The sequence below is a fragment of the Prunus dulcis genome, chromosome 2, assembly GCF_902201215.1.
Source record: "Prunus dulcis chromosome 2, ALMONDv2, whole genome shotgun sequence".
Taxonomy (NCBI): Eukaryota; Viridiplantae; Streptophyta; class Magnoliopsida; order Rosales; family Rosaceae; genus Prunus; species Prunus dulcis.
The window spans coordinates 14,200,672-14,223,193 of NC_047651.1; the positions used below are offsets into that span (position 1 = coordinate 14,200,672).

General features: G+C 37.2%; 3 protein-coding genes across 3 annotated transcripts; 1 reads left to right on the forward strand and 2 right to left on the reverse strand.

Annotated features, from left to right (window-relative positions):
• On the forward strand, positions 1-3,081 carry LOC117619628 (UPF0481 protein At3g47200-like). The gene is made up of 4 exons (XM_034349627.1): positions 1-166; positions 442-550; positions 1,071-1,133; positions 1,410-3,081. Exons 2-4 carry the CDS (start codon positions 471-473, stop codon positions 2,836-2,838), a joined length of 1,572 nt encoding a protein of 523 aa, XP_034205518.1. The 5' UTR covers positions 1-166; positions 442-470; the 3' UTR covers positions 2,839-3,081.
• A 1,556-nt stretch (positions 3,082-4,637) lies between these two features.
• Positions 4,638-5,309, reverse strand: LOC117618192 (putative protein TPRXL). Its single transcript, XM_034347798.1, has one exon. It carries the CDS (start codon positions 5,307-5,309, stop codon positions 4,638-4,640), a length of 672 nt encoding a protein of 223 aa, XP_034203689.1.
• A 10,456-nt stretch (positions 5,310-15,765) lies between these two features.
• Positions 15,766-17,558, reverse strand: LOC117618194 (KRR1 small subunit processome component homolog). Its single transcript, XM_034347799.1, has 7 exons — positions 17,408-17,558; positions 17,101-17,177; positions 16,874-16,981; positions 16,594-16,683; positions 16,182-16,229; positions 16,055-16,099; positions 15,766-15,924 (listed from the first exon to the last, which is right to left on the reverse strand). Exons 1-7 carry the CDS (start codon positions 17,538-17,540, stop codon positions 15,766-15,768), a joined length of 660 nt encoding a protein of 219 aa, XP_034203690.1. The 5' UTR covers positions 17,541-17,558.
• Between the last annotated feature and the right edge of the window lie 4,964 nt (positions 17,559-22,522).

Here is a 22,522-nt window from a genome sequence, read left to right on the forward strand (position 1 = left end):
CTTTGTTTGACTTGGATCAATGTAAAGGTCCCATATTCGATCTGGTTGGCTGAACCACGCAAGCATCTCTCTTCATCTAACTTTCTACTCAGTGTTAAATAAGAAGCCTGCACCATTGTGGTCGACTCATGAACCACATCAGGCAACTGGGAGATGAAACTTGCAGGTTCTTAAAATCTTCTATCTTCAGTTAATTATTTGCTAAGTTGTGTTTCTAGTTGCAGGTTTTGGTCGATGAACAATATAGAATTTCAATTTCGGTTTTGAAGTCAGTGTGAAAGTAATATTATTATTGTATATTTCATTTTCTCACTCTTGTTTTCTTCTTCTGTTTTCAATTTGAAAACGAATATTCATCACAAAGGTAAAGTTGATATAGATATGGATTTTGCATCATTATTATTCATCTTATTTAAGTCTTGAATTTCTAACAATGGCCAGAAATAGATTGAAAGCAAGGGACAAAAAAGATGATGGTTGACGAGAATTCGGACGACGAACATGAGGCCGTGCGTCCTCCCTCCTTTAAGTGTCTTGGTCTCAGCGGCAGGTATGACTTTCATTTCACCATAAGCTGTTTTGGGAAAAAGAGAAAGATACAGCCAAATTTTTAGAAATTAGGGATTCCGGCGAGGATGTGCGAGTCAAATTAAAACTTTCATACCCAATAATAAGTGGTTGTTTCGAAGAGAGTGAGAGTTGTTCAATATTTATTTGATTTTATAAATTGTTTTCAATAGATTTATAGTTTTATAATAATATTTATTATTAAATAACTTGCGGGCCCATCTACTGCATATCTCTACTTAACAGGTTTTTATAGAATAAATTGATGGTGGGTATGAAAGTAGAAGGAAATTTAACTTAAGAAAGTGGGACGACAAAAAATTTGTGTAATAAAGTCTGAAAGTCAGTAAACTTCAGGGTAATAAAGTGAAATAAAATTACTTAAACGATTTTGAGATGATTCAATTACTAATACTATGATTTAAGTTGGATGACATTTCATTAGTCACTAGGATATATGTCATCCACTTATATGTTCTAAACTTTTTCTCTTATACTATCAGGCGCAATGTTTGCCGCAGTGCAGCTTTCAAAAGGACTGCAAGCCAAGATTATTGCTCGCGAAGGTACACAAGAATATAAATTTGATAAAATTACAAATTATGACCATATAGTATAGGAGCCTGTAGTCAACAATAATCTATCAGGGTTGAAAATGCTAATTCTGTAGTCATTCTGGAAACCGGAAGAGTCCATAGGATAGGAGCCTGCTGTTTATCAATACTTATGACTTATGCTAATAGAACGTTTGTTACAGCTAAATGTTGTTCTAGTGCTGCCACTGAAATTAGGTGCAACACTGTCAATTCCTTTCATACTGATTGTAGTTCCATTTTCAAAAGGAGAAAGACTAAGTCAGAAATCACTGAGAAAACAGAGAATGAAGATGAACGCCGGGTACGAGTCTTGGACAATCCAGACAAGTGGTGTATCTATAGGGTTCCCAGCAAACTCCGCAGAGTAAATGAAGCAGCATACACTCCTCAATTACTATCAATAGGCCCTTTCCACCATGGCAAACCAGAACTCAAGGACATGGAGACCCATAAAAAGATATATTATGAGAATTTTCTTGCACGTTTTAACAAGAATGACGATGAACTAAAGCAATTCATCAAGACTCGCCAAGAAAATATTCTTCGTTGTTACGCAGGGACCATTGAGCTTGACAAAGACTTTGAAGACATAATTGTGGTTGATGCGTGCTTCATCATTGAGCTATTTTTAATGAACTTTTGCGAACCAGAAAATCATGAAAATGATTATATATTGAGATCACCATGGCTGAGGAAAGCTGTAGAGCAGGACTTGATACTGTTTGAAAATCAGCTTCCTTATTCTCTTCTTCAAGAACTATATCAGGACTTTGCTGTGCCTGCCTCTTCCAATTTCCAACCATGTAAAGAAGTACAAGAACATGCTAATAGACATAGCAATACCAATCATTACCCGCAGTACTGCTCGCCTTGCTGCCAGCATTGCTTTCCTTGCTGCTGGTGGATTCCTTCCAAGCATCAGTCCATCGTCCAAGTCGAACCTGCTAATGATGATCCCCTGCTTAAGCTTACCTGTGAGTTCTTCAAAGATTATAGTAAGGGAAAATCCGTCAAGAATGGAGTAAGACCGAAACATTTCACTGATTTGGTTAGGCATTTTCTATGTCCTGACAAACAAATGGATTTTGAACATAGTATTACTCCTATAAAAAATATATATGCTGCAAGGAAGCTGAGGGCATCAGGGGTGAAATTTAGGCCACTTAAAGATGGCCACTTTATCATAGAAAAAGATGAGGCCACTACATGTAAGTTCAACTTGGCATGTTTTAGAAATATGGACTTGAAGCTTACGCAATTTTGTGTCAAGGATGAGACAGAATGCGTTGTTCGGAACATCATGGCCTTGGAGCAGTTTTTGTACCCAGACAAGCCTTATATCTGCAATTACTTTTTGCTTATGGATCAGCTGGTGGACACTGTGGATGATGTGGATTTGCTGGTTGAGAACAGAGTTATTCTTAACATGCTAGGCAGCAACGAAGCAGTGGCGAAGCTGGTTAATAGACTTTGCGAGCAGATCATGGATGATAAATCCTGCTATTTTGATATCTGTGAACAGCTTAATAAGCACCATGAGAATTTTTGGAACCTTCATGTGGCAACCCTGAAACGAGTTTACTTCAAGGATCTCTGGACTGGCAGTTCAACTGTACTTGGAGTTGTTGTCCTTGTTTTCTCAGTCATTGGAACCATTAAGTCTCTCACGTCGTAAGCTTTATGCTCGTTCAACTCATGATTCTAAATAGACAGAATGTTAATTTCAGTCATTACTTCAAGTGATGAACTGAACAAATAAGTTGGCTAGTGTTATAGATTTAACATAAAGTTCGAGTTACGAATTAGTTCTGTTATTGTTGTTAAAGACTGCAGAGCAGCTCTTGTGAATTCATTGTAATGAACATAATTTCCATTTAGAATTAAATAAAGAAAGAGTTATGCTCTTGTTTTCATTGCACTCAGAGTTGAAGACTTGGATCTTGAATTTTCAGCTTCAAAGCCACATGCTGCTTTGTCTGGTCTTGTGTCTCATCTTCCACAGACAACTGTATAAGCTTCAAGTCCATGTTTCTAAAACATGTTAAGTTGAACTAATAATTACAAATATTCCAGACCTGATCATCCCTTTTTATGACAAAGGTTACATCTTCAATTGGCCTAAACTTCACCCCTGCTGCCTTGAGCTTTTTCCGGGTGATATATATTTTTCAGAGGGCCACCAACTCCATTTGCTTTGCTTCAATTTTTGTACCTTGGATTGTATATAGTTCAAAATAAATTTCGTTCAAATAGTAGCTTACCCTCTTTTCAATCAACAAGAGATTGGATATACTTGGGATCTCTTTCAACATTAAGAAGAAAACTGCCATGAAAGTTGATCTAACTCGACCTCTTATAAAATACTCTTGCTTTTTTGTAATGGCAAACCGATAGGAGTTCATTAAATACGGGAATATATGAAGGCTTTGGTACAATTTCAAGCTTCAATCAAGGCATTACCAGCCAGGAAGGAGGATTTACAATCCACCCAGGAGCTTACAATATTTTTACCATTTCAAGATGCTACATCATGAGCAACTTTATTATGCCTATGAGCAATTTCGTTAAAGATGCTCTTTTTTCATACGCTATGAATTCCAACTGGGCATCCATACGCAGACCGCTCCAGACGTCTATGAGAAAGTTACAATGGACTCGACCTCAATCTTCAGCCAGCCCTTTCCAAACTGTCACAGCCTCTGCAATGAAACTTATATGCACTATTGCACGCAGCCTGACAATAGGGCGGTGTCAAAGATTGGGGAAAAAAGAAGAAGTGTGAAATGGATCCTGCGGTTGTTTATTTTGCCGTGTCAAAGAAACTAGTGGAGCATGCCCGAATTAGGCATGATAGGGCAATTTGGATGATCTTATTTGCAATTACTCTTTGAAAGTGTTGTATAATATTTCAATGAGTTGATTATACTTTTCATATCGAATTATATACATGTGCAGGCATAGTATTAAATTAAACGGTCTAGCGTGCTTGTTAAACTTGTTTTAGTACGAGAATTAGGGTTGTGAGTAGTTTTCTATGTATCATCTTGTTTTCATTTTATTGTGAAAGAAGATAGAATACTGGAACTTAGGTGACCAATGAAGTGTGTGTTGGATTGATTCAAATTTTTGGTGAGCTCCCAAGTAGTCCTGAGTTCAAGTCTCAATAGTATCCGTGTCACCGTGTGTGTGAGTTTTTCCCCTCTCCTTCCTATCTTTGGCACACACAAAAAACTGAGGTGACCATAGAAAATCAATACTTTTTTGAAAAAACAATGTTTCTGTTTCTCATTATTTAGCATGTAAATAATATTCTAGCTAGATGTGTCTCTTACATAAATTATAATTTGATTATCTCTCGCATAAATTATAACCTCATCTATCTCTCATATAAATTACTATAACTTAATCTATCTCGCGGATAAAGATAAAAAAAAAAAGGCTGGTGGTGAATATCCAAAACACGAGCGAATTGGTTCAGCGCCGAGGACGCAGAGAATATCTAGTTCCAGGTGCTGACCCTTCAATAGATGGTGACGACAGTCCATACTCAGAAGAGGACGAGGAAGCAGATGGCGACAGTACATACTCGGAAGATGACGACGTAGATGGCAAGGAAGCTGACGCGTCACTTTCAATATGTTCATCATCAGGAGCTGATCTTGATGCTGGATCTGGTGCAGCACTTTTAGATCCGACAGTATGTCTCATCGAGGGATTCACCCTCCTACTTTCACCCCCTGCCGCCGACGCAGATGTCTGTGGGGGGGCTGACGTGGATGGCGGCATAGGGGCTGACGTGGCGATCACGGCCCCAGTGGTTGTTGTCAGTGAAGCCATGCCCATGGCAGAAGGTTCCAAGAGTATCTTAATCTCCTTATTAAGATTAGAACTTAATGACAGATAGTCGTCCAATTCTTGACCTGAACTTGACACGAACATCAATTTAGTACTATCCACAATATTCGTTATTAATTGTTGACGAGTGTTTTGTCTAATCTCAGTAATGCTAGGATTAGGAGTGTCAATGTCAACTGAAGAGCGCAGGATGACATTCATCTTAAATTTCTGATTGGGTGCACGTCTGTGACTCTCTGGAGGAAAGTTTACACCTGCTGCTGCAGCAGATGATGTCACGTGCTCTCTCATGACTTAGTGGAGATGGTTACATGGTTATTAGTTGTTGCATAATTGTAGGAGTTTGCATGTCTTTAGTTGTTGAGTAGTTTTAGGAGTCATGTTATCCACTTTTATAGTGGGCGTCATGGGAAAAGTTTCCCCCTTTCTAAGCTTTCAGTTAGAGTCCTTATTTGTATAAATTTCAGTGGCTTTTCATTAATGAGATATCAGATATTATCCCTTACTGTTAGCTTGTCTAACTTGGAGGTTTTGGGTTCCCTCGAAGCAACCCTTATCGTCTAATTGTTATCCCAATTGAGCCTTCTAAATATTGCTGCAGCCATAGGTGGCCGTAAGAAGAAAACTACATACCAAGTCCCTATACCTAATCGCCCAATCACACGAGCGCTGTCCCAAGCACATAAAAGAAGCTTGAGGCATTTGTGGGAGCAGAAAATTACTACAACGGCCCAAGAAAAATGGCTTGTCAAGTTGATGGGCTATGACTTTACCATAGAGTACAAGAAGGGAAAGGAAAATTTGGTGGCCGATGCTCTTTCAAGAAGGAATGCAAGTGGAGCGGCAGCCATCTCAACCCCTGTGCCGAATTGGTTAGATCCAATCAAAGATGAGGTACAAAGCAACCAGACCATGCAAGAGTTGGTGGACAAGTGTGAACAAGGTGAAGCGGTGGGTCCTTGGGAATTTAAGGATGGCATACTCTACTTCAAAAATAAAATTTATTTAATGTCAAATTCTTCTCTAATACCTGTCATAGTGGAGGAGATGCATTCAAGCACACATGAGGGTTACCACAAAACCTTGCAGAGAGCAAGGTCAGTCTTTTACTGGCAGGGAATGCGAAGCAGTATCAGAGAATTTATCAAGCAATGTGACACTTGTCAAAGGAATAAAGGAGAAAATACTAAGCCAGCAGGACTTCTTCAACCTCTCCCAATTCCTTTACAGGTATGGACAGACATCTCAATGGACTTTATTGATGGCCTTCCTAAATCCAATGGGAAAACAACTATTTTTGTTATAGTTGACAGACTCTCAAAGTTTGCCCATTTCATTCCGGTCTCTCACCCATATACTACCACAACCATAGCTCAAATATTTTTTGACCACATCTTCAAACTATATGGTATGCCGCAAAGTATTGTTTGTGATAGGGATCCCACTTTTACAAGCCTTTTTTGGAGGGAATTATTCAGATTGCCGGGAACAAGCTTCAATTTTAGCTCATCTTATCACCCCCAAACTGACGGACAAACTGAAGTGGTAAACAGGACTGTTGAAATGTATCTAAGATGTTTTACAAGTCACAACCAAAAAGAATGGGTGCGATGGATTCCTTGGGCTGCATATTGCTACAATACCAGTATACATGCTTCTACCAAAAAGACTCCATACGAGATAGTTTATGGGAAACCACCGCCGAATTTATTGTCCTATGTTCCAGGAACCACTCAAGTGGAAGCCGTTGATCAGGAGCTACGCAGCAGAGAACAAGTCCTCAAGGACCTGCGAGAACACTTGCTTGTGGCTCAAGAGCGCATGAAAAAGTTCTACGATGCCAAGCGAATTGATAAAAGCTTTGAGGTTGGTGACTTTGTCTATCTGAAATTACAACCTTATCGCCAAATGTCTTTGTCACTACGAAGAAATCTGAAGTTATCACCAAGATTCTTTGGGCCATATGAAATTCTCCAGAGGGTGGGACAAGTGGCTTATAAATTGAAGCTTCCTGAGGGGTCCAGAATTCATCCAATCTTTCACGTGTCATTGCTCAAAAAGAAGGTGAGCACTAACGTGGCAGTCCAAGACTCTTTGCCTGCACTTTCATATGGAGAGGATACTCTTTTTCCCATGCCACAAGCCATCCTTGGTCAACGAAAAAGGAAGAATCAGGAAGAAGTCTTGGTACATTGGAAAGGCTTGTCTCCAGCAGATGCAACTTGGGAAAATTTGAAAGAGTTGCAACTCAGATTTCCAGATGTCAACCTTGAGGACAAGGTTTTTTCGATGGGGGAAGGAATGTCACGTGCTCTCTCATGAGTTAGTGGAGATGATTACATGGTTATTAGTTGTTGCATAATTGTAGGAGTTTGCATGTCTTTAGTTGTTGAGTAGTTTTAGGAGTCATGTTATCCACTTTTATAGTGGGCGTCATGGGAAAAGTTTCCCCCTTTCTAAGCTTTCAGTTAGAGTCCTTATTTATATAAATTTCAGTGGCTTTTCTTTAATGAGATATCAGATATTATCCCTTACTGTTAGCTTGTCTAACTTGGAGGTTTTGGGTTCCCTCGAAGCAACCCTTATCGTCTAATTGTTATCCCAATTGAGCCTTCTAAATATTACTGCAGCCATAGGTGGCCGTAAGAAGAAAACTACATACCAATAGTCCCTATACCTAATCGCCCAATCACACGAGCGCTGTCCCAAGCACATAACAGATGATGGCTGCGCTGCCGAAGTCGAAGCCGTGGCTGTGGCTGCCTCCCCCAGTGGTTCGAACTCAAAGAGCTCAATGTGTAATGGGATGCAAGCCCTTCAATGCTCTCAATTATAAGCGAATCTTCATCGAGATATTGGCGGTTGAAGAATAGGACTTGCTGGATTGCACTTATCCGTAATAAATTTTCAATCTGGTTCTTTATGGATGCCACATTCCGAAACTTGTTCACTTCAATGACTTCGTCATTATGCCCTTTACGCACCACAACCAACTTGTAGCACTCCCTGAAAATCATTAAGAACTGTTTGAGAAAGGTTGTCTTATTCATTTTTATAGAAAACATATATATAGAACTAAACATTTATAAGACAAATGAAAAATAATAAAATAATACTTAAAATTTGTTAGGATACATACCCAACTGTCTCCAGCCTTCCTCCCGTAAGTTGATTGTCGCGAACCTCGTTACCATCACTGGCTGGTACTCCCTGTCCCTGACCATGATCGTCACCAACTACGTTACCATCATTGGTTGCTACTCCTTGACCGTGATTGGGATCATCGCCAACCACGTTATCATCATTGACTTCTACCTGACCCTCAACAACTGTTCTACCTGTTAGTATATGCAGAACATTATCTTGCATATTGATTCAATCAAACATGTAATAGATTTCAAAGAAAATGCAGAGAGTTTTAGAGAATAGAGTAGTGAGTTTCTGTGTGAGAGAGAGAGATCTTGGAGAAGAAGCTGGCTGTCAATTAGCTCAGCACCAAAATCATGCATATATCATTTCTGACAAAACCGTTAGAGAAAAGAATATTCTCTAACACATCACTCAATCTTAGCCATTTAATCATTACCCTATGAGATAATGACAAGTGGCTAAAGCTATTACATTCTCTGCTGTACACTTGGACAATGATCCAATGCAGCCTTCCTAACTAGAATATAACATTCCTATCCTAATTTCATTTCAACAACCACACTTATACACCAACACTCCCTTCTAAGTGTTGTGCTGAAATAACACCTAGAGCTTTCCTCAAATACTCAAATCTATCTCTTGCTAAAGACTTGGTGAAAATGTCAGCAAGCTGCTCTTCAGTTTTGCAATATAGCAAGTCGATCTCACCATTTTGAAGAGCATCTCTTATGAAGTGAAACCTGCGGTTGATGTGTCTAGTTTTGTGATGATGAATAGGATTCTTTGATATAGCAATAGCTGAAGTGTTGTCACACAACAACTGAGTTGGTTCTACCTGTTCCTCTCCAAAATCTGATGACATAAACCTCAGCCACATAGCCTGTGCAGTAGCTTCTGCTGCACTCATGTACTCAGCCTCTGCTGTTGACAGAGCAACACTACTTTGCTTGATTGAAGCCCAAGAAAATGCACCTGACCCCAAGTTGAAAGCATAGCCTGATGTGCTCCTCATGTCATCTTCACTTCCACTCCAATCACTATCACAATAGCCTATTAACACTGCTCCTTTTCCCTTATCATAGGCAATTCCATAGTTTATGGTGCCTTGAACATATCTCAGCCCTCTCTTTGCTGTTCCCATGTGCTTCTTGGTTGGATTATGCATGAATCTAGCCAAGAGGCTTGCTGCAAACATGATATCTGGTCTGGTTGCAGTCAGATAGAGCAAGCTCCCCACCATTTGCCTATACAAAGTCTCATCTGCTAGTTCACTTCCATCCACTTTTGACAACTTTTCATTCACTGCCAGTGGTGTTGCAACAGACTTGCAATCCTTAAGTCCAAACTTGTCAAGTAAGGTCTTTGCATACTTCTTCTGGTGTAGGAAGATGCAAGTATCAGTTTGTAGGACTCCAAGACCAAGGAAATGATGAAGCAGTCCTAGGTCAGTCATCTCATATTGTCTCATCATATCATCCTTGAATGCAGCCATCATTTCTTTTGAACTTCCTGTGTAGATAATATCATCTACATATAGAGACACAATGAGAATACCACTTGTAGACATCTTGATGTACAAAGTAGCTTCACTTGGACTTCTATAAAAACCAGTCTTGATGAAATAGGAATTTATCTCATCATACCAAGCTCTTGGAGCTTGTTTCAAACCATATAAGGCCTTTTTCAGCTTATACACCTTATCTTCACTTCCTTGTATCACAAAGCCAGATGGTTGGTCCACATACACTTCTTCATTTAGCACTCCATTAAGAAATGCAGACTTTACATCCAGTTTCTCTGTGCAGCAACAGCCACCAAGGTTCTCACAGTATCAAGTCGAGCCACTGGTGCAAAGGTCTCATTGAAGTCAATTCCAGGCTTTTGAGAATATCCCTTTGCCACTAGCCGAGCCTTATTCTTCTGCACAGATCCATCTAGGTTCAGTTTAGTCTTATAGATCCATTTGACTCCAATGATTGGTTTATCAAATGGTCTATTCACAAGCTCCCATGTATTGTTCTTCTCAATCATGGTGATTTCAGCTTCCATTGCTTTCTTCCAAGAGTCATCCTTTGCTGCCTCTTCAAAACTTTCTGGTTCTATAATGCACATGTTGCACTTTTCATAAATTTCTGCAATGCTCTTGTACTTGAGAGGAGTATGATCAACATCCTGTGATACTGCTTCCCTTTCTTGGTCACTGGTTTCAGTGTTTAAGCTAGGCATCTCATTCACTTCCAATTGTTCTTCAAATTCATAAGAACTCCCTTCTGCTCCTTGTTCTTCTTCTCTGATTTCAGTGAGCTGAATGTTCACACTAGTCTCCTTCTTTGTATTCCAATCCCAACACTCATTCTCACTAAATATCACATCTCTTGAAATGATAACCTTTTCAGTTTCAATATTGTACAGCCTGTATCCCTTTTCACAGCTGCCATACCCCAAGAAAATACACCTTTTGCTTGCCAAATCTAGCTTCTGTCTTTGCTGTTTTGGTACATGAGCATAACACAATGAACCAAATACCTTTAGATGCTTAACTCCTGGTTTCCTCCCACCATAAGCCTCAAATGGTGTCCTTTTGCTCAAGGCTTTAGTTGGACACCTATTCAAAATATACACAGATATGTTGACTGCCTCAGCCCATAAATCAAATGGAATTTTCTTCTCCAACAGCAAACACTTAGCGATTTCTACTATAGTTCTATTCTTCCTCTCTGCCACACCATTTTGCTGTGGTGTGTATGGGGTTGTGAGTTGCCTTTCAATGCCTGCATTATCACAGAACCTGTCAAACTCCACTAAAGTGTATTCTCCCCCTCTGTCACTTCTCAATTTTTTCAGTTTGTAACCACTTTGAAATTTCACAGTGGCTTTGAACTTCTTAAACACACATAGAGCTTCTAACTTGTGCCTTAAGAAATAGACCCAACACATCCTTATGCAATCGTCTATGAAAGTGAGAAAGAACCTATTTCCAGCTTTGGTAACTGTCTGCATAGGACCACAGATGTCACTGTGAATAAGTTCTAGTGGAGTTCATGCTCTAGTGATAGCTTCTCTTGGAAATGCTTCTCTACTCTGCTTGCCTAGAACACAACCCTCACACACCTGTTTAACTTCTTTAATTTCTGGCAGCCCTACTACCATATCTTGCTCTTTCAATAGTTTCAGACTACTCATATTGAGATGTCCAAATCTTCTATGCCCGAGGTTAGTGGAATGGTCTACACACTTGCTCTATAAGCAAAGTGCATTTCAGCCAAAGAACTTCAAAGGAAAGCTTCTATTTCCTTTCATCCAACTTTTGCCACAGATTTGTATGAGAGTGTCATTGTAGATTTCCACCTTGTGATCTCCAAATACCAAATAGTAGCCATGTTTTATCATCTGTCCCACACTCAGTAAGTCTCTTCGATGTGGGTACAAGCATTATTTCTTTGATATGTCTCTTGCACGCGGTTTCAACCACAAGAGTGCCTTTTCCTTTACCTCTACAAGCTGTCGTTTAGTCCCATTTCAACCTTGGGGTCACCTTTCCGTCAATATCAACTAACAAATCCTCTTTTCCGTCATGTGATTACACCCACTGCCCAAATACCAGATCTCTTCATCCTTTGTTACAACACCACTTGCATTGCTAGCATAGAACATTGTTGGTGCAGCTTCCACTTGAGTAGCATAGTTGACCTGCTGTGGTGTTTTCTTGCTGTAGCAGTCTTTTGCAATATGGCCAAGCTTATCACAGTTATAACACTTTGGCTTGCCCTTGAATCGACATTCACCAAAATGTAGCTTACCACAGTGCTTGCAGGGAGTTTTAGTGCCTTCACTTGCCTTCACTAGTAAAAAAAGCCCCTTGCGCGACCAAATTTTGCGCGACGAAAAGCTATTCGTCGCTCAAAGTCACTTTGCGCGACGAAACTTGAAACTTCGTCGCTCAAAGTTTTGTCCCGTTACTTGATCTATGAATGTTTATTTTTTCCGATTTTTGGCGTATATGATCTCGAAGTATAAAAAAACAAGTTTGACGGTTGGATCGTTGAAACTAGTTTCATAGAATGCATATGCCATCAAAACAATATATTCACTAACAATTAAGAGTTTATTTATACTTTCGTTAAATATAACATAAGATTTTGTGGTATCCATTAGTGCAAATGTTTTAAATTGAAGATCAAATTCAGTCATTGTATTCATATAGGGTCAAGGAGTGTAGCTGTAAAAAAATAATCAAAATCGGAGTTAAAATAACCGTTAAATCGTGATTTTTCATTTATAACTATCGAAAAGTTTTGTCCCGTTACTAGATCTCTGAATGTTTGTTTTTTGCGATTTTTGGGGTATACGATCTTGAAGTATATACAAACAAGTCTTATGGTTGGATCGTTGAATGGTGTGTGTATATATATATACTTATTTATTTATTAAGTAGCTTTAAATTTATTTATTTTGTACGTATAACACTTAAGAAATTGAATAGTATATACATTTATTAAGTAGCTTTCACCTTAATTATTTTTTAAATCATAAAATAAAATATTTTTTTAAATTATTCATAACAATTATTTTTATAAATATTGTGCTACGAACCAATTTTTCGTCGCTCAAAAGTTTGCGCGACCAACAGTTCGTCATGCAAAACTCAAAAAATTTGGGCGAGTACCAAAAATGGGATGCGGGTTTTTAAAATTTAAAAAAAAAAAAAAACTTTAGACTTTGCACGACCAATATTTTTTGTCGCGCAAAAATTTGGGCGGGTACCAAAAATGGGACACAGGAATTTTTATATATAATTGTTTTAGACTTTGCGTGACCAATATGTATTTTTCCTCGGGCAAAAATTTAAAAATTTTGGCGGGTACCAAAAATGGGATGCGGGAATTTTTTTTTTTTTTAAATAATTTTTTTAGACTTTGCGCGACCAATATTCCTATATTCGTCGCGCAAAACTTTGCGAGACCAATTTGTTTAGTCGCGCAAAACTTTGCGCGACCAATGTGTTTCGTCGCGCAAAGTTTTGCGCAACCAATATTTTTTCGTCGCGCAAAGTCACTTTGCGTGATCAATGAAAAAAATTGGTCGCGCAAAGTCTTTCTTCACGATCTTTGCGCGACGGATTCTGCGCGACGAAGTTTTTGTCGCGTTAAAATTTGTGCGACTACAATGTATTTTGCGCGACGAAATTCTCTTCGTCGCGCAAAGTGTAAAATGTAGTAGTGCTTGTTATCCCACTTCTTGCCTTTGGATTTCCAATTCTTATTTTGCTTGCGGTTCTGTTCTCTAGTTTTAGTCTGTTTGGCATCTACACTAAGGCTAGCAAATGCCTTCTCTGTTCTGTTTTTAGAATGCCTATCTAAACACAACTCAAAGCTCTTTAGTGAGGCTACAACCTCCTGCACCTCAATCTCATTCAGATCTCTAGAGTGTTCCATAACTGAACAGATAGAGTCATAGGTAGATGGCAGACTAATAAGCAGTTTTTGAACAATTCTCTCCCTAGGCAATTCCTCCCCATAACTTCTCATTTGATTTATTAAATCAAATAGTTTAGTAACATAGACAGTTAAGGATTCATCATCCTTCATTCTTGTATATTCAAATTCTCTTCTAAGACCTTGCAATTTAACACTCCTTACCTGCTTATCTCCATGGAATTCTTGCTGCAGAATACTCCAGGCACCTTTTGATGTCTCTTCATGAGAGATTCGTGGGAATATCTCTTCTGAAACTGCTCCTTGAATCAATCCAAGAGCCTTAGCATCCTTCATGAGTACCTCAGCATCCTTCATGAGTACCTCAGCAACCATGCCTTTCCCACTTGATTCTTATGTCTCCTTTTTCTTATCATCAGATTCATCTGACTTCTTTAGATCCATATCATCAAGTCCTTTGATCACCAAATCCCACAGTCCATGAGATTGGAAGATGGTCTTCATCCTTATGCTCCAGAAATCGTAGTTCTCACCATTGAAAATTGGTGCTCTCAATTCACCACCACTTGACCCAGCCATGTTAGACTCAGATCTGCAGAACTCAAGCTCAGCTGCAACTTCAATAGCTTAGCACAGAAAAACGCCCAGTATTACTTGATCAAACCAGGCTCTGAGGCCATGTTAGTATATGCAGAACATTATCTTGCATATTGATTCAATCAAACATGTAATAGATTTCAAAGAAAATGCAGAGAGTTTTAGAGAATAGAGTAGTGAGTTTCTGTGTGAGAGAGAGAGAGAGCTTGGAGAAGAAGCTGGCTGTCAATTAGCTCAGCACCAAAATCATGCATATATCATTTCTGACAAAACCGTTAGAGAAAAGAATATTCTCTAACACATCACTCAATCTTAGCCATTTAATCATTACCCTATGAGATAATGACAAGTGGCTAAAGCTATTACATTCTCTCCTGTACACTTGGACTATGATCCAATGCAGCCTTCCTAACTAGAATAGAACCTTCCTATCCTAATTTCATTTCAACAGCCACACTTATACACCAACACTACCACCGTTTAGATCATCGATGAATAATAGATCCACATCTTCAAGTTTTTTGTAGAATGATGGTGATTCTTGTCCAGGTAAACGGCATTGTTCATCCATTGTACGTAAAATCACAAACTATGAATGTGATGTAAGAAAGAAAAAGGAGTAAAAATTGAAAAGATATGATCGAGAAGCTTGATGTGTGCATGCACTATCTTAAACCTGGAACACAATTGGGGCTGAGAGGACTGTATATATAATAGCTCTGTGATAAGGTTCTTCTTTTTCCTTTTTGTTTTGGGATAATAGGTCCTTACTTTCCCTTTTTGATATCCCAGTTTGTTTTGGGATGATAGGTCCTGACTTGCCCTTTTGGATATCCAGATTGGCGGCTTGGGATAGTATAGCTCCTCACTTACCCTTTTGAATATCCAGTTTGTTCTGGGATGTGATATCCCAGTTTGTTTTGGGATAGTAGCTCCTGACTTGCCCTTTTGGATATCCAGTTTGGCGGCTTGGGATAGTATAGCTCCTCGCTCTTTTGGATATCCAGTTTGGTTGTGCACGTACCCAAAAAAAGATTTGCTCCAAAAGCGATTCATAGAAGCCCAGATTTGTGCTAATAGTTTTTTGTTTTGGCTGTTCTTAAAACAAAAAAACAAAAAAAGAAGATGACAGTTTTCTATTTGAAATTTTGAACCCAGCAAAGATCTTTTCAGCATGTGTTCCAAATCCACACCAAATCCAATCCACCGCACCGTCATATGCGATGATATATTTGTCCTTGCTTAATACAATCAGCAAAATTATTTTGTTTTCTTTTCTTTCCTTTTTCTTTTTCTATCTGATCATATATATATATATCTTCAATATTCTTTGAATGCAAATAGATAATAAAACTCTACTCTACGTAGATGATATTGATTAGTGAAGGAATTAAACACGTCATTACATTTAAAGACAAATTAAGCATCTCAACAAGTAGATAATATATATTTCTTAAATGCAGAATCTGATGCATCCATCTCTAGTAAAGTCTAAACTAATGGACTAAGCGACCACAACTGGAGCAGCAGACCCCAACATTAGTTCTCAACCCCGAGATTACTCATCATAACCTCAATGCCTTAACTCCCTTAATCGTTTGAGCATAAATTGTAAGCCTCTTGACACCGGGTGCCGGAGGAACATTATGAACAATGCAGTCTTCCACAATCCTTCTGACTAGTTCCAATCCTTGAACCGGACCCATAACGGCAACTAGGTCATCCTATTCATTTACAAGCAAGTTAAAAATCATTAGAAGTCATCTTCCTCTTCCCACTCCATCTGGGCATGTGGGAAGACCGGCTAAAATAAATTTACAAATACAACCATCAAAAGTAGAAAGAAACACTAACAGATGGGCGGAGATAAATGTCACAGCCTGTCAGTTTTTCAAGTGCCTGCATCCCAATTACATTGTGAAAAAAAAAAAAATAGAAATGACAAGCAGAAAAAAACGTGATCTATAACACTTTTATTTACCTGTACCGGGAGAGTCATGAGTATTTTCTTCCTAGAAACATACTTATCCTGCACGCACATACATACACAATACAATATATTTATAAAAAATTAAAATTTAAAAAAAAAAAAAAACACACACACACTTATCTTTGAGCTTTTGCGCGGAAAAGAGAGTCTTTGTCAGACTCTCCATGGGATAGAGAGCATAACACTGGAAGGCCCATATTCCTCAAATTATTGTCACATTAGTTGTTGTATCACTACACCCTAACCAATTCTAAACCTTTCTAAAGCCAAACAACAACTCTAAATGCCATGCTATACCACTCCTTAAATTTAAAGTTCCTGCATCATAACTAAAGAAGAATGCTTAAAAGAACAAAAGTAATTATACGAAACAAAAATGGAAGGAAACTTAAGAAATACCTACCATCTTGATCCCAAATTTTTTGCAAAGCCCACCTATGTGATACCCAGTGTAGATGAGGTGACATGGAATTCCATTCAATACTTTTACTGCCTGGATCAAAATGTTGGGAACTTAAATCAAAAGTTGAATACATAGATGAAAAGGATAGGTAAATTGGACATAAAATTTTGATTGAAAACCGTCCAACAAATATGATTGGCATGCTTGACATTGATTGAACTTGAATAATAACTGAGTGGTTACCGATAAGAAAGAATAACAAAAGATTTGACATTGGTACCTGAAGTGCAGGAACAGCTGCTGACAAGAGTCGAATAAGATATCTAGACTTGAGAATAGCATATGGGTCCTTAGTCCTGGTTGTCGTGAATGTGATGAAATACCGATCCTAACCATGATTTTTATAAATAAATAAATAAATAAATAAATAAATAAAAAACCCCAGTAATCCATAGTTCATATTTACAAAAGTCAACAAATATAAAACCAACATTTAGTATAACATACCACATCCAATGCACATGAAATGTCATACTCTTCTAAAGCAGATTGCAACACCGGCCAAGCTTCTTGCAAATCTGTTGCTGTGAAAAACAATGCAAAGACTCATAAGTAAGAAAGCTTATTCGTTCTATTTCATAATTATCATAGCCAAAACTGGGTACAAACATAATCATTACTGGAATGAAGAAAAGGAAATCTCGCATAATCACATATAACTCAAACGAATAAGAAGAGGAAAATTTCTTTTCAGTAAATTCATGAGAAGGCAAACAAAAAGGAAAAATAAGAAGAAAGAAAGAAAGAAAGATACTGATGCGTCTAAGAAAGGGCATGCGGAGAATGCTGTAATCAACTGGGCTATCTTCGTCAGATGCAGGGGTAGACTTGTCGATAACCATGCGGTGGACGATTGGATCCTCCGCGCCATTGACGTGGTTACTCATTGTAAGTAAGCTCGCTGTTGCTAATGTTGGTTTGGGAACTTGTTGAAACCCTTGGCATAAACAGAGAGAGAATGTGTTGGGTACCTATGAAAACCTGAGGCACAGATAGAGAGAAAGAGAACGAGGCACCGACACAGATAGATAGAAAGAGGATGCGTTTCTTGCCTAGAAAATTGGACGTTGTTATTCAACGTAGCTAAACGCTGTTGTTTTGGGTAATTGTCGAAACCCTAGCTAAGCACAGACGCACACAGAAGAAACATATCAGACAATGGTGAGGTTATATTGCCTAGAAAATTGGGCTTTGCTTGACCCCAAAAAAAAAAAAAAAAATACTATTGGGCTTGGACGAAAAAGCCCTAAACCCTAAAACTCCATGAATATTATTTGAGTGCAAAAAACATAACAACATTTATAGCCCATATAACATAACAACATTTATCAAAAAACATAACAAATATTTATCGCCCTTATAAGCCCTACACTGTGGTAGTCGACTCAAGAACCTCAACAGATAAAACTTGCAGGTTTGATTTCCTCCATATTTATTCAGTTAATTTGCAAACTTGACTTCTACTCTTTTTTCTTTTCTTTTTTGATCTTCTTTGCTGCTAAAGATCATTGACTGTTCCTAGTTAACAATCCGTCTGGGATTTTGGGATGTATCAAGTATTTTTTGGAGATCTAGCAAGGGCCCTATATAGCTCAAGTAATTAAGAGCACTTACCCGTTAAATTGCTTTTTATAAGCTGAATGTTGTAATTATAGATGGTTTGAATTTCTAACAATGACCAGAAAAGGATAGAAAGCAAAGGGACGAAAAGATGTTGACGGTCGGCGAGAATGTGGAGTACAGTAGTCCAAAGCAGAACAGTAAACATGAAGAGATTGCGGAGTACAATGGTCCAAAGCATAATACTAAACATGACGCCCAACATCCTCCCACCTTATACACCTCTAAGTCTCTCAATCTCAGCAAGTATATGACTTTCATCTTACCATATGTTGTTTTCGGAAACTAGAGACAGCTGCAGCCTTTTTTTTTTTTTTTTGGGTGTACGTATCCTGTGCGTGTGTTTACTTGTGAGATAGTTCAAGAAAGCATTTACCATGAGCTAAGTTGGAGGACAACAGTTAGTAGGATACATGTCCTCTACCTATATGTTCTAACTTCTTTCTTTTATCCTTATCAGGCCCAAAATTTTCTGCATGACTGGAAGCCAAAAATATCGCTTGAGGTCGCTTAGGTGCAAAAAGAACAAATATTTGATGACATCACAAATTATGACCATATTGAAATATGTTCATCCAACATTTTCCTCTCCAAATTTTACTTCTCCCACATGAGGAGTGCACGAGGTTATGATACAGAATGCGTAGGACATAAATTTATTAGTTTCCTAATGTATTTTATAGTTTCCTAGATTCTCTAGTTTTCCAAATTCTAGTAGGATTTCTACTTTTCCATATTTCCAGATTTTTAGTTTTAAGTTTCCTATTTTATTTGGGTTAGAATTTCTGTTTAAGCAAGGGATTTCTATCAGCAATCCTCTCGATCGCTATTGCCTTTGATTGCTCACACCATGCAGCATTGCATGTTAACATCAGCAATCCTCAAACTCAGACAGCTCCAGCTCAACTCACTTAGCAGAAACCCCTTGAACTAGATTCTAAATGTTATACTGCCTTATAGCGTCTTTACCATGCACACAAACAGCTCTTCAGGGTCAGTAACAGTAAGACTACCATTATAAGACTACCATTAACAGACTTATTAAAATAAAATAAATAATAAAAAGAGAAAGAAAGACTACCATTCAACAGTACCTTACTTCATATCTTCCATAATCGCCAGATCAAACACCAGCTCAAAATAATTACACTTTCCCGCTTAAGTGACATATTTCTATCTATACCAATCAATGACATTGGATATCAACAGGAAACAAACACAAATCCTTAAAATATGGAAATGTAAATATTAAAATTTGAAAACTGCTATCCCAATAATAAAATAATGATTAAAATCATAAAAGCCCCCAATCCACCTCATTATCAGTTGTTAGATGTAACTATAGCAGAGAGCGGGTACAAGGTTTAAGTTGGTATGCCTAATTTTAATTTGGAGCAATATAAACTTGTAATCTTCAATTTATATCAAATTGACCCATTTAGTTTTCAACTTAAGCAATGTAAACTCTAAACGTTTCAATTTGTACTAAAATTGTTCATCTATTTTGTAAACCATTATGAACAGAAGAATATATATTCAGTCAAAAACAAGTGCAGCAATTTTGTCATCTACCGTGTTCACATAGTACAAGTGTAGCAACTTAAAAGAATACACAGTAAAAACAAAAGTACACATGTTGATGAATAAGACAAAAATTCTTTTAGATGATGGTACTAGCCACAAGCTGCTCACGTGGTCATGGCACTGGTTCTAGAAGGGATGACCTAAGCGTAAATGTTATGTCAAACTACGATTACATTGCAGACATGTGGAGGTTTTACTTTTTCTTTTTGAGCAATTAGGTTATACGATTATTAGATATTTACACAAATTGCATGGTTGACATTATTCAGATTGAAACTAGGACAAAATTGACAAATAGAAAATTTGTGATTGCCCTTAATTCAGATTGAAACCATGCGATCAGAAATTTCCAAGAAAAAGTTTGATAACAAAGATTCTTTGGGCGGTTTAATGGCATGATAGGCATGTGACTAATCAAACATTATTTCCAAGTTCTAATAAGCCATCTTCAGTTATAGGGCTAAATATAGTCAAGAGTTAAAAATTTAGACCTTCAAAATATTTTTTTTATTATTTAAGAATAGTGTAAGACTACATTTTGCCATCTCCAGTCATGTATGGTTATATTTTAGGGTTATTTATATTTTATTATTTTGAGAAAAACTGTGGTACAATACTCATACATTTCACAACTATGCATTGTATAATTTAATTAAATTACGATTTAGAGACAATAATTTTTATTTAAATTTCTTTTTAAACAAAATTAATTTTAAATATTTAAAAAGATTTTAAATAAATAAATAAATAATAACTTTTCAATGAATGGTTCTGACCTCCAACGATCAGAAACTAGTTTTATATATGTTTTTTTTTTAAACAAAACAAATTTTAAAATGTTATTAAAAATAAATATAAAATCTAATGGCTAGCTAACGTCATTGATGATGTCAACGGGTTTTTAATATTGGCTGTTGGATCTGCAGCTGCACAAGATATTTCATGCTTTTGCTCACGAGTGATACTTTCTCTTCTTAGAAAGCACAGGCGCTGGGCCCACAAAAAAATTTGGCCAAATAAATTTTTAGAGCATCCACAATGGGCTCCCTAAACCACCTCCTTAAATAAATTTTAAGGATGAATTGTAAAAATGCAACTCCAACCATGCTTCCTATCCACCTCCTAAAATAGGGAGTCCTCTACGAGCTCTTAAATCTAAGGAGAGAGAAAGGACTCCTGGTGGCTCCCTATAATTTAATGCCGCTTTATTTAATGAGTATTTCAAACTTTTATTTAATGCTAACTATTTTTTTTTTTTAAATTGAGATGGACCAATCAAAAAAGAGTTATAGCATTTATAACTCTCCAAATTAGGGCGTATGATTGGAGTTGAAATTTTTTAGAAAGCTCCTAAAATAGGTTTCTTATATTTTTAGCTAAATTTAGCTAGGAAATAGAGAGCATCATTATGAATGCTCTTAGTCCATAGCTGAAGATGAATTTTGCATTATTTTAGGGCTATATTTAGCCTATAACTTGTAGCTGGAGATGACCTAAGGACTTACAGTCTGATACACCAAGGCCAAGAAGGCCAAATTAATATAATCATATATTTGATAAAGTGGAATGGTGTGATTGAAGAGATGATAACCTCCAAGCTTCCAAGTCCAAGTCCAAGTCCGGATGGAAACCAACCCCAAGTCGGGACTTAAATCCCAAATCCAAATTGAAGTTTACATTCCAAGTCGGGATGGAAACCAAAATCAAAGTAGCGGTGATAGCAAAACTCCAAGTCTGGGTGGAGAGCGAATTACAAATGGCTTTGCAAACTTGTGGTATACACATTAAAATGTAATTAAGTGAAAACTGCAGTCATAAAGGCTTTGTGGCCTTGTCGTTATTTTAGGGCCACTAAATGGCCTACCATTTTTTATTTATTTATTTATTTTTAGTCAACGGCCTACCATTTGATTGTAGGCATTTTATTATAAGTAGCAAATCTATCATAATATATATATATAGTTTTGCTCACATCAGGATGACTGGATTTTAATTAAAATTCAGACATTAAATGTGAAACGTTAGATCAATCCAATGATACTGAAGCTTTGATATGTATTAATTGACAAAACTTAAAACCACGCGCAAATCGTGGTAGCCACTTTAATAATTATTGAATTAATTTAATATTATACCAAACTTATCATACCCTTCTCTCTCCTTTTTTCTCTCGATTCCCTCACACTTTCCCTTCTCTCTCTTCTTTGTAAAATTGAAAAGGTGGGCAGGTTAGGGCAGTCCAAAAGTTTACTTTAATTAATTGTTCAACGCCTCCATCTTCTCAACATCTTTCTGACATTGACAGCCCCATCAAATCATACCATAACCTTACAACTCAACTGATCCTTCCAACTTCGAAATTCAAGTAAGTGTTATTTTAATTTTTTTTTTATTATTTTTTACTCAGATTATAATATTAAATATCTTGGCCATCATGATTTCTATGTTTTTTTTTTTTTGGGTCACAATTTCTATGTTTTTTTTACTCGTATACCAATTTGCCTATCATGATTTCTTGATCAACGTTTTTCATTATACAGTAGACAATTATTCATTTATTTTTTTAGTTTTTTTCTTTGTCTCTTCTTCTAGAAATATTATTCTATGGGTTTTATGATTCTTATTATTATTGTTTTCACTGTAATTGTATCATGAAGATGGATTA

What these genes read in the sequence shown, in the direction of transcription:
- LOC117619628 (XM_034349627.1), top strand. Translation starts at nt 471, where the DNA reads ATGATGGTTGACGAGAATTCGGACGACGAACATGAGGCCGTGCGTCCT. An exon ending in TGTCTTGGTCTCAGCGGCAG is followed by an intron (nt 551 to 1,070) that starts GTATGACTTTCA and finishes TTATACTATCAG; the next exon opens with GCGCAATGTTTGCCGCAGTG. An exon ending in CAAGATTATTGCTCGCGAAG is followed by an intron (nt 1,134 to 1,409) that starts GTACACAAGAAT and finishes CATTTTCAAAAG; the next exon opens with GAGAAAGACTAAGTCAGAAA.
- LOC117618192 (XM_034347798.1), bottom strand. Translation starts at nt 5,309, where the DNA reads ATGAGAGAGCACGTGACATCATCTGCTGCAGCAGCAGGTGTAAACTTT.
- LOC117618194 (XM_034347799.1), bottom strand. Translation starts at nt 17,540, where the DNA reads ATGAGTAACCACGTCAATGGCGCGGAGGATCCAATCGTCCACCGCATG. An exon ending in CAGCTGTTCCTGCACTTCAG is followed by an intron (nt 16,684 to 16,873) that starts GTACCAATGTCA and finishes ATTTTGATCCAG; the next exon opens with GCAGTAAAAGTATTGAATGG. An exon ending in AAAAATTTGGGATCAAGATG is followed by an intron (nt 16,230 to 16,593) that starts GTAGGTATTTCT and finishes ATGTGCGTGCAG; the next exon opens with GATAAGTATGTTTCTAGGAA.